The following is a 12,604-nucleotide window of genomic DNA, read 5'->3' on the forward strand; positions in this document are numbered from 1 at the left end:
GTTTTACTACAAAAAGTAAGAGTACTTATTGTTGCCAGACGCAACTTCCAATACACTGACTTAGGTGGTGTCACGGGCGTCGTATAGAGGGGACCAAGGCGCAGCGTGTTGCGTGCTCATAATTATATTTGAATGAAAACGAACACTTAATACAAAAGAAACAAAACGACAGTCAACAGTTCTGTTAGGTTACGTGAACGAAACAGAAAACAACTACCCACAAAACACAATAGAAAAAAACCCAACTTAAATATGATCTCCAATTAGAGACAACGCGAACCAGCTGCCTCTAATTGGAGATCATCCCAAAAACATCCAACATAGAAATAGAATAATAGAACTAAACATAGAAACAAAAAACATAGAATGCCCACCCATATCACACCCTGACCTAACTAAACAGAGAAAAAACAGCTCTCTTAGGTCAGAGCGTGACAGGTGGAGGATCCCTCAGGGAGGGTACAATCAATTTTATTAAACTGACCTTTATTAAACTGATTACTTTTATTAAAGTAATCAGTTTAATAAAAAAAGTAGTACTATTCTGTTGGTGTATGCACCAAACACTTACAATAACTCATTTCATGACCAATTCTGTACTCTGACACTAGATTTAGCTGACTTCTGATTGGCGATTTTAATGCAGTTTGGGAGTACAGGCTAGACAGATCTGGGCAGACAGGGGGGAGAGACCAGCATCTGACCTCTGTGGCACTGCGGAAATGGGCAAATGAGGTGACAGTTGACAATTTAATGTCGAATTATGAATCCCTCCTATGGAAATTTTACATTTTTCTCTCGTGGACTTTATATTCACTTCAAAGGACCTGTTCAACAAAGTTCTTGATATAGATGTATTACCCATGGCCCTCGCCCACCATCGGGCCGTTCTTAGCAGACCCGCTATTAGAAATTACACTTTTAATTTACCGGGCAAATCCTTCTTCTTCTTTTATTTGCGAGCATATGATGTCCCCTGGGGCGAAACACTACCAACTCACCCCCTCCGCAACATTTTTGAGAACTGGCCTAAACCCAGGGGACTGTTTTCTGATCTATACTTGCAATTCTTAAAAGCATTTTAGAAGCCCCTGCCAATCGACCTACAATAGAAGAGACGTCTTACCTTCAATCACTGAAATGAACTGGTCTGTAATTCTCTCTTCTAGAAATCCTAATTATCAGAATATCCATTTCCATTTTGTCCACAGATCTTATCTTACCCTGCGCAAACTATTCCAAATGAAAATTAATCCAACCCCGAAATGCTCTCTATGCCTTCAAGGTGCTCCCGGTACCTGTGGGTCGGTACAACTGTCTTGTGGTGGGAGGTGTGGGTGGGCACAGTGGTCCTGTGGGAGAAGATAAAGGTTTTCTCTCTGCACCATGGAAAAATGTGTTGAAATGTAGTAAGTTAGCTGATTTAAGAAATGGGGGCCCCCGGAGATCGGTGCCCCAGGGCCCCTACCCCTAATGTGGTAGTCCGGCCCTGTGCAGGACCCCCCACCCCTAATGTATTTTCCAATTATTTTCTACAAATATTATTTTCTCTATTGCCTGGATTGACATTTCTCTCATTCACCTATTAAACTAAGGTTGTTTCCATATCCTGTCTCTCTCCAAGAAACATCCTTCACTTTGCTCCACTGTGATTGGCTCTGCTGCTCTGACCTATCTTTCTTTCTATCCCTGAAACTCCTCCCTCCTACTCCACTGTGATTGGCTGTACTGCTCTTACCTGTCTCTCTCTCTGGCCGCAGTGATCTAGACAGGGACTTTTGGAATAACAATGACAGCAGCAACGTGCAGCAGAGATGGAGCTCCTACCCGCCCAAGGAGTTCCTCTTAAACATGTCCCCCTATGCCCCGTATGGAGACCCTCGCCTCACGCCCAAGTGAGTCTCGGTCGCGGCTGGTAAGGGACCCCTCTCTCTGTGCAGGGCTGTAACGAAGCGGGGGAGCCAAGCCTCTCACAATGAGTTCTGTGCCCCCGTACCCCCAACTCTCCACAACACCCTCAGTCTGACACACTAGAACAACACTACATTCTAGAAACAGACAAACATTGCAAACAAAATATACATCCAAAGACACAGTACATTGTCTACATAGGAACATGCCACCCTAGTCCACTTGCATGCATTTCTCTCTGCCGGACATACACGTAAGAGCTACATGATGCGCAAAGTATGCGCTTTATATTCTACACAAGTAGCTCATTTGCCAAACAATAGCTCTGAACCCAAGGCATAACCTAATGCATATGTCCCGGTAAAGGTCATTGCTAAAGTCAAATGTAATAGCCTAAGGGGGCCAAACAGCATTAATAAGTGATGTTATCCACGTAACATGCACATCTTACATAGAGTATCTACTGTCTTGGGAGAGTTCCGTTGATTGGCATTAGTAATTCCTTTTCCTGCAGCCAACAGGGTCTGAAAGGTAAAGCTATTTAGTATGCATTGTTTGTCATGCAGAACTAGATGGAGTTGTACAGGGCTGCCACTAGGATGTTTCTACTTGCCTCACCTTAGAGGTGACTGACATCAGTACAGGGATGGCCAGGCGTGAGGTCAGCCTTGTCTCCCTCCAGCCCTCTGATCTTCATCTCGGGTGCGTCGCAAACTTAACCCTATTCCCTCTGGTCGAAAGTAATGCACTACATAGGGAATAGGGAGCCATTTGGGATGCAACCTTAGATTGAATCAAGAAGGGGGTTGTCTCTAGTGGTGTTACCAGGACAGATCAAATATTAATTGGATGGAGACACTAATAGATGCAGATCATGTCTGCACTATAAACACTATAAACACACTATTCATTATACTAGCCTTTCCCATCTGGACACATGAATATGTAACATGAATCTTTAAAATACACACAATATAGACATACAGAAACTGAACATACTGAAACTTAGCATACTGAAAGTTAACATGAAGAAACTTTTACCTATATACCAACATTTACCTATATACCAACCAACCAACCAACATTTGAAGTGCCCCCTATTCCCTACAGCCCTGCCAGCCTCACTAACCCTTAACCTCTAACCCTTCACCTCCAGCCCATGGAGTGCTACCATGGAGACGGACAACCCTCAAACCATCTGAGCAGAAACCCTTTATAGATCCCACTCACCCACCTTTCCACTGAAACCAACCAACTAACCAACCATCCCCTAATCTTAAGGGTATTAACCGTAAACCCATTGCCCTCGGTTTAAACCGTCCCCTCAGCTCTGTCATCGAGGGTTGACCGTTGTTTTGGGCTTTTGCTCCTAGTTTTTGCTGTTGTCGTTTTTTTGTCACATTCTATAGGAGTCCTGTGTCGTTCCCTAATCACCTCTCCTCACTCTCGTTGTGCCTCGTGGTTTTGTGTCACCACCACCACCACCACCACCACGTCTACCACCAGGTGCTATAAGGCTGCCTCTCCTTAGACAGACCACCTGAGCCCTCTGGACACACCAGTTACTCTATAGCTGTACAGTACAGTACATTAATCACTAAAGCCTCTAATGTCATTGATGTTTTTCCTGCACGGAAAAAGTCGTTTTTAATTTTATTTTATAGCTTACCAGAGAAAGGATAAAGACGGGGTTTATTCTCAATGGGTGTTTTGTCTTTAGAGTTTATGGGCTGTGATACAGTGAACCTGCTAGGATCCATTGATCCCTTTTTGAGATCCAGTCAAATGTTTGCCCTTTTCGCCGTCATGTGACGAGGTCTTGAGCAAGGGATGGGAAGCCCTGTGCATAAGCTAAATATGAATGACCTTATATCTCCCTAAATGGTCAACTCCATCCCTACCCCATGCTCACTGTAGAACTGTTGCAGGCTGGACGTACATATCCTCTGTCTAAAGTGTTATCCCTCTCGGCCAGAAGCTGTGTTCTCTGACTGTGTCTGTGTGTCTCCACTGAGTGTAGTGACCCTGTAGTGAAACTGTGTCTGGTCTGTCTGCTGTTGTCTCTGACGTTGTCTAGGATACGGTTGCTTGTGCTGCTCTGGGTTACGCGGGAGAGGAATGAAGTGTGTACTCAACAGATTCACTGTGCTGATTAACTGCTATACACTACATGTCTTTCTAGAGGCTTTCGAGCCACTCACTCCAACAATGTCATTACACACACCATAATCTTTCAATCAAACCGATCTGTTTCATTTAACGTTGTAGATCCTACTGTACATAACAAAGTAGATCAACTGTTTCTTTTAAAATGTAAAGAGGCCATAGATAGCTTACATAATTCAATGATCATGACCCCCTCAGTTTTATTGCAAACACCATGAAGTCCTTGATAGAATAATCCATTTGGTCATGTATATTTAATGTGCAGCATAAAGGAAAGCTGCAGAATGGCCAGTCAGTCTAACTGACAGGTACTCAAAACACAGCCAGCATCTGTCTGTCTCAGTCCTACTGCACCCAAACACACACCACTCTGTCACTCTTCCCATCTGATTCGCGCGCGCGGCGCGCGCGCGCGCGCGCGCGCGCGCGCAGACAGACAGACAGACAGACAGACAGACAGACAGACAGACAGACAGACAGACAGACAGACGCAGACAGACAGACAGACAGACAGACAGACAGACAGACAGACAGACAGAGATATACACAGTGAATCTCAGCCCATCTCCCTCCTGCTAACCCAGCAGCAGCACAGCCTACTGACTTGCTGGCTGGCTGCTACTCCTCTGTATTGGAAACCTGTAGCTGGATTGATAACACTACCCCCATCCTAATGCTATTCTGCTGTGTGGTTCACTTTCCGGGTTGTTCTACCTCACTGATTCTACTGTTACTATCCACCTCTCTCTCTCTTTCTCTGTCTCTCTCTCTCTTCCGTCTGTCTCTCTCCCTCTCCTTTATGTCTGTGTCTGTCTGTCTATCTGGTGCCCCCTGTCTCTCAGTGGGGTGGAGAAGGGGGATGGGGGCGGGGCTGGGTGTGGGAGCGGGGCAGGTCCCAGTCGCAGTGACAGCGTGAGAAGCATAGTGACGGGGCTGGGCCCTGGCAGCAAGGCTGGGCGCTGGCAGACGGTCCAGAGCCACATGCACGCCGGAGGCCTGAGGCCCAGAAAGTGAGTGACATGAGTGACATGTGTTGGCTGGGCATGAGGTCACGCATGGGGGGGTATTGCTGAGCAGCACAGGGGCATGGTATGGATGGTTTGGGGGACTGCAGTCAGAAGCAGAAAGGCTTGTATGTGATATATGCTGCATTCGGTAGTGCAGAGATTTATGAAAGGAAGAATGGATGGAAAGAGGGAAGAAACTATTGAAGGAAATAATGAGCTGAAAATGTGAGTGCTTGTACTGACATTTTTGATGCATGGGAATATGTTGTCATGGTAAGGCTCTGTTGACTAAAGAGAACATCCTCTCTCACAAACAAATACCAAAAGTTACGCAACGTCTGCCACTGCTTCATCACTGTATTAGACCAAAAAATATCTACTTTTTGATTTGGAATCTTATAGCAGGGCCGTTCTTAAGACGCCTGAAAATCTCCTCATGTACACTCTTAGAAAAAAAGGTGCTATCTAGAACCTAAAACGGTTCTTTGGCTGTCCTCATAGGGGAAGTCCTTTGAAGAACCCTTTTGGTTCCAGGTAGAACCCTTTTGGGTTCCATATACAGTAGAACCCTTTCCGTAGAGAGTTCTACATGGAACTCTAAATGGTTCTACCTGGAACCAAAAAGGTTTCTACTTGGAACTAATTGGGTTCTCCTATGGGGAAAGCCAAATAACCCTTTTTTCTAAGAGTGTATAACCATTTTAACACTTTCAGTCAAAATCCAAATCCCTCTTTACCTGCCTTCTTCACTCCTCTAGTTTTTACCTCCCCCTCCTCCTAATCAAATCTAACTTTTTCCCCATTTCTGGTCTGTAATTGGTTTCTATTTTGAGGTAGGCATGTGTGTCTATGTTTCTGCTGTAAGATATGTCTCACTCTCCCCTCTCTCTACCTCTGCCCCCCCTCAAGGCTCTTTAATTACAAATCACTCAAGGTTTTTAGTCAGTTTAATTGACTTTCTGGGTAGGAGATATCTGAGAAGCCCTCCTTAAGTCAGCAGGGGGAGGATACAGGCAGCAGATAGAAGGGCTTATAGCCTGCCTGGCCATTTGAATGACAGGGTAGGTAAGTCATTTACTATACACGCAGAGAGACAAATGAAATATCTATTTGCAGTTGAATGTATTCAACCTTGGACAAGAGAGATATCGAAAATAGTAGAGAAATGTACAGTGAAATAATTAAGTGTTGAGCTGGCTACGGTATGTGGGTAGGAGCTGTAAAAAAGCCTAAGCCAACTTTATGACACAGGAGAAATGTATTTCTGTGTGAATTGGACTCCCAGATGTCTGGCTGGCCCTATGCCACGTATTCCATCCAGATCTATTGATGAATCATTCTGTCAGTTATGACAAAAATATTTGTTGGACTGTAAAATGTAGCGCATACTGCAGCTGATGTGGCGCATACTGCAGCCGATGAGGCGCATACTGCAGCCGATGTGGCGCATACTGCAGCCGATGTGGCGCATACTGCAGCTTGGCACTGAATGCATCATTGTTGGAGGAGCAGAGTGGAATTATTTTATTGAAAGACTTTTATTTGATGTTGCTATCTATGACCTGCTGCTTTCATAGATACACTTCTATCTCTGAGTCACATGTATTATTTATATTGTTATATTGTTCTCTTGTCACTGATAGCTTGTAAGCTTATCCCTATCTTTCATACTTAATGCATCCATCCATATTATTTCTACCCTACCTCATTCTTTAGATTATTTATGCCATATAAAAGGTCCAATGATAATACTTTGGATGAGATGAGTGAGAGGGAGGATTTAAGCAGTGGTGATACAGGTGAACACAGAGAGTGGGAAAGCATGATACTGATGAACTTCTATCAAACCAACCTAATGTCTTATATTATATACAGTTGAAGTCAAAAGTTTACATACACCTTAGCCAACTACATTTAAACTCTGTTTTTCACAATTCCTGACATTTAATCCTAGTAAAAATTCCCTTTCTTAGGCCAGTTAGGATCACCACTTTATTTTAAGAATGTGAAATGTCAGAATAATAGTAGAGAGAATGATTTATTTCAGCTTTTATTTATTTCATCACATTGCCAGTGGGTCAAAAGTTTACATACACTCAATTAGTATTTGGTAGCATTGCCTTTAAATTGTTTAAATTGGGTCAAACATTTCAGGTAGCCTTCCACAAGCTTCCCACAATAAGTTGGGTGAATTTTGGCCCATTCCTCCTGACAGAGCTGATGTAACTGAGTCAGGTTTGTAGGCCTCCTTGCTCGCACAGGCTTTTTCAGTTCTGCCCACAAAATTTCTATAGGATTGAGGTCAAGGCTTTGTGATGGCCACTCCAATACCTTGACTTTGTTGTCCTTAAGCCATTTTGCCACAACTTTGTAAGGATGCTTGGGGTCATTGTCCATTTGGAAGACCCATTTGCAACCAAGCTTTAACTTCCTGACTGATGTCTTGAGATGTTGCTTCAATATATCCACATCATTTTCCTTTCTCATGATGCCATCTATTTTGTGAAATGCACCAGTCCCTCCTGCAGCAAAGCACCCCAACAACATGATGCTACCACCCCCGTGCTTCACGGTTGGGATGGTGTTCTTCAGCTTGCAAGCCTCCCCCTTTTCCTCTAAACATAACAATGGTCATTATAGCCAAACAGTTCCATTTTAGTTTCATCAGACCAGAGGACATTTCTCCAAAAAGTACGATCTTTGTCCCCATGTGCAGTTGCAAACCGTAGTCTAGCTTTGTTATGGTGGTTTTGGAGCATTGGCTTCTTCCTTGCTGAGCGGCCTTTCAGGTTATGTCGATGTAGGACTCATTTTACTGTGGATATAGATACTTTTGTACCTGTTTCCTCCAGCATCTTCAAATCAAATGACATTTTATTTGTCACATACACATGGTTCGCAGGTGTTAATGCGAGTGTAGCAAAATGCTTGTGCTTCTAGTTCCGACTGTGCAGTAATATCTAACAAGTAATCTAACAATTTCACAACAACTACCTTATACACACAAGTGTAAAGGAATGAATAAGAATATGTACATAAAAATATTTGGCCGAACGGCATAGGCAAGATGCAGTAGATGGTATTGAGTACAGCATATACATATGAGATGAGTAATGTAGGGTACATTATATAAAGTAGTATTGTTTAAAGTGGCTAGTGATACAATTATTACATCCCATTTTTAATTGGATTCACAAGGTCCTTTGCTGTTGTTCTGGGATTGATTTGCACTTTTCACACCAACGTACGTTCTTCTCTAGGAGACAGAACGCGTCTCCTTCCTGAGCGGTTTGGCGGCTGCGTGGTCCCATGATATTAATACTTGTGTACTATTGTTTGTACAGATTAACGTGGTACCTTCAGGCATTTGAAAATTGCTCCCAAGGATGAATCAGACTTGTGGAGGTCTACAATTTTTTTTCTGAGGTCTTGGCTGATATCTTTTGATTTTCCCATGATGTCAAGCAAAGAGGCACTGAGTTTGAAGGCAGGCCTTGAAATGCATCCACGGGTACACCTCCAATTGACTAAAATTTTGTCAAATAGCCTATCAGAAGCTTTTAAAGCTTGACATAATTTTCTGGAATTTTCCAGGCTGTTTAAAGGCACAGTCAACTTAGTCTCTGTAAACTTCTGACCCACTGGAATTGTGATACAGTGAATTATAAGTGAAAATATCTGTCTGTAAACAATTGTTGGAAAAATGACTTGTGTCATGCACAAAGTAGATGTCATAACCGACTTGCCAAAACTACATTTGTGGAGTCGTTGAAAAACAAGTTTTAATGACTACAACCTTAGTGTATGTAAACTTCCGACTTCAACTGTACAATCCAAGCAAATCTGATGGCACTTGTAGATTTTCTGGAATGTTTAAAGCAACGTCCGTACACTTATCAAATGTGCTGTAACCGCTATTAGCACATTCCATAAGCCCATCCCAAGACACTTCCATACCCACTGACCATTCATATAATGACAGTAACACTCATTCTCACTAACCACAGCCCATCTTCAGTCAACACATTGTCCTGAGCTGTATGTGAGCTATCTGAAAGGCCATGTGGGGAGTATGAAGTATGACTGGTATTAATCTGGTCCACAAAGTTCCTCCTCTCGGGGCCCTGCCTCTGGTGCTCTCCAGTATAATTACTACAGCGCTGTGGAGCTAGCCCAGGGCCCACTGAAGAGCACAGTCAACACAGCCAAAGGCTGTAAATCCTCCAGTGCTGCACTAGCCTAAGACAGATGCTGTTTAGCCAGAGCTTACAGTAATCATGAAGGGCAGAAATCGAAGGGGGAGAGTAGAGAAGCACTATTAAACTAGTGTAAAAGCAGACGGATGATTAGAAAGACAGAGGGGTTTGAGGGAGGGGAGAGGGTTGTTTGGTCAGATGAATGGGTTGAACTGATGGGTAAGGCAGGCAAGATGAATAGAGCTAACAAAGACCTGTTGACCTAAGAGAAGCAGCATAGTGTGAGAGGTAGCTAGGAGGCTAGTGTAATGTCATCATGGGGTAGAGGAGGACAGATTAATGGGATGAAAAAAAATGGATACAAAGGAGGAGGAAGAGGTCAAGGCAAATCAGGGAGAAAAGTGACATGAAAAGGGTAAGAGCAGTGGATGGAGGAAAATAGAGATAAAGGCTGTTTGCTCCTGTTTGGTGTGGGGCTGAGCACTGTCAAAAACACAAGCCTACCCACAGACTGTCAGACACTCACATACAAGCATCTATAAAAGCATCTTCTACAACTGTATAACTACTGCTAAACTGATTTAACCTGACAATGCTCTATTTCCTGTTTTTCATCTCTCCATACCCTCCTTTCTCTATGTTGAACTCTCTGGGTCCGTCCTCATTTTTGTTCCCTCTGGTACTTGTATTGTACTCACACCATCACTCTCCCTCTGTATCTCCTTTTTTCCAATTATGGATCTCTTCTGTCAATCTCTCTGGTTACCACTATCCTTCTCATCTATCCCTCTCCGTCCCTCTTCTCCCACGTGCAAACCCTTGTTACCCTCTCTTCCCTTGCTGCTCTGTCTGGTCAGTTTTGGGGACCCCTCCCTCTCGGCCGCCTCTACTCTGGAGCACATTCCATCCTCTGCAGCAGCCCGTCCTCGTCCCCTGGTGCGACAGCAGAGTCTCCAGCAGCCTCTCACCCACCAGCCCCCTCCGGGCCCCAATGACCCCCCAGCCACCTCCCAGAGCCTGGGCCAGCTGCACACAGGGCTCGGGGGCGGGGGGCACCGGGGAGGCCCGCGGGGAGTGCGGGGGAGTCCAGGGGGGACAGGTGCTTCCCGGTACAGAGGAGCAGGAGGAGGACGCTCCAGGTCCAACCCAGGCAGCTGGGACCACATGATGGGACAGATCCGCAACAGAGGACTGGATGTCAAGTCTTTCCTGTGAGTCTGCTGATCTGGGAATCTTCTAGATTCTGCTCTTGGTTCTATTCTGAGCCTGTCTGCACTGTCCTCTGTCTGTCTCTTTGGGCTTTCTCAACCTCACTGTGTTGTCCTTATTATATCAAATCTCCCCCCTTTCCTCGGGTAATTGTCCTGAAGAGTTTCATATACTGTAAGATTCACTCCCGAAATGCCAAGCCTAAGCCATGTACTGTAGCTGTTTTTTGGCATTACTTTAAGTGTAATTTATGCATTGTTCTTGGTTACTCTGTCTGTATGCCCTTTAGTGTCTGTTTTTAAGTTACTTAAAGTCACATGTATAATCTTTGCGTAGGTCACACACCCGAGGGTAGGGGGAAAACTATTTGAGCTAATAAGTATGCTGCAGCTGCATACCGTACTCTGAAGTCTTTACTGTGTGTGTGTGTGTGTGTGTGTGTGTGTGTGTGTGTGTGTGTGTGTGTGTGTGTGTGTGTGTGTGTGTGTGTGTGTGTGTGTGTGTGTGTGTGTGCTTACAGTGTATATCACATTTATAGCCTGTGTGCATCAACATGGGTGTAGGGGTTAAGCAGCAGCATGTAGAAACTCCACATGCATTGATCTCCTGTCTACAGCGTCATTACTCCCACAATGGACTGTCACTATTAGAGGGAGAGAGAGATAAAGGTAGAGAGGAGTAGTGTGTGAAAGATGGAAAGGGGGGTATAGGATGAAGGTTAAACCGAAGGAGACGAGGAGTTGTTGAGGTGGAGAGAGAGTTCAATTCTCTGTGTGGATATGGATGAAAAACTACCACTTCCTAATTCAATTTAGCTCAAATTGTTACAATATTTAGCTATGATAAAGCTAAATGTGACAAATGTACGATCAAATGTACCGCTAAATGTATGTTTTTTTTCATTACCCTGCAGTCAGCAGAACATCAGTACTTCACAGACCCCTCACAGCATATTGGAGAGAGTAGATCTAGTGTAGGTGGAGGAGCGATCCGGAGGCCAGAATCTCCTGACACATTTGATGGTGTCACCGATTTTCCAATGAATCTGGTATTGAAATGATTGGCTGGGGATGAACTATTTGTTTGAGAAACAAAACACAGCGATTCCTTCTCCTCCTGTGTGTGAACAATGATGGATATCTGAGGCTGTGTAGGGCAGCCTGCGGACCTCCCCGACACCCTGCCCTCCACTTGAGTCTCTCTGGCTCATTAACACAGGCCCCAGACCAGTGACCACCTCACTGAATCATCGCTCAATACAGGCAGGGCAGATATGTGGAACATGGAGGGAGAGGTGGCCTTGCCCACAGTCCCTGTAAACATGAATCTTTCTGGGCTGGACTAAGGCTCTAGAGGATGGGAGGATGCGGAGAGGTGGAAAGATCTAGGCAATGCGGACTGTCTAATTGTTATGATTTTTTTAATATTGCGGATTTACAGAGATGCAGAGAATGAAGTTGTGTTACTTTTAAGTCATCATCTCCAACATTGTGACCTTCCATGATAGAGCTTTGCTTTGGTGTGGATTTTGGCCTATAAATTCATATCAGTTGTGTTCCTCTATTGTGGTCACCTTTCTTTTGTGGATTGTGTTTCTGTGTGCCAATGGAAAGTCTACAGAACTATGAGCCAACCAACCTTTGTATTGAATACATGGAATTGGATTGTGATGATACCGATGAATGAATCCTGCACATAATGTGCATATTTCTTTTTCATCAGGAAGGATATTTGATTTCATGTGAATGAAATTGTTTGGTGAACTACCATCTTGGATAGTACTTTATTTTGATCATCATGATTTAGTGACTGTAAAGAACGTGTATTGATCTACTAGGATTTTAAAACACAGACAACATTTCTGTTTTGTCTGCTTGGACTCAAGAGATAAGTATGGTTGCGTTAATCTTTTTGCAGGCAGTCGTGTTCTTTTGCTAAATGTATTTTCAATTTTGAGAGAGAGGGAGAGATAGAGAGAGAGTGTAGAATGTCAGAAATAGAAATGACATGAAATAAAATATTTGGGTTAAATATGGAGGGAAAGAGAAACTGCTATAAGAGGGAGGAAAAGCACAAGCAGGATGAATGCCAATACATTTTTACATCGTGATGAAT

At 43.9% G+C, this 12,604-nt stretch overlaps 1 protein-coding gene across 2 annotated transcripts in view; it reads left to right on the top strand.

The window, feature by feature from the left end:
- LOC106562326 (synaptotagmin-7) overlaps positions 1-12,604 on the top strand; it is a 106,889-nt gene that overhangs the window by 68,908 nt on the left and 25,377 nt on the right. The window contains exon 4 of one of the 2 annotated variants that reach the window (XM_082957830.1): positions 1,761-1,895. In XM_082957830.1, coding sequence (XP_082813956.1) covers positions 1,761-1,895 — 135 coding nt within the window. Of the gene's footprint in view, positions 1-1,760; positions 1,896-4,933; positions 10,492-12,604 lie in introns of those variants that run through there. The other variant, XM_082957829.1, reaches the window with a different exon arrangement.

Source organism: Salmo salar, chromosome 11, assembly GCF_965601325.2.
Source record: "Salmo salar chromosome 11, fSalSal1, whole genome shotgun sequence".
NCBI classification, from domain to species: domain Eukaryota; kingdom Metazoa; phylum Chordata; class Actinopteri; order Salmoniformes; family Salmonidae; genus Salmo; species Salmo salar.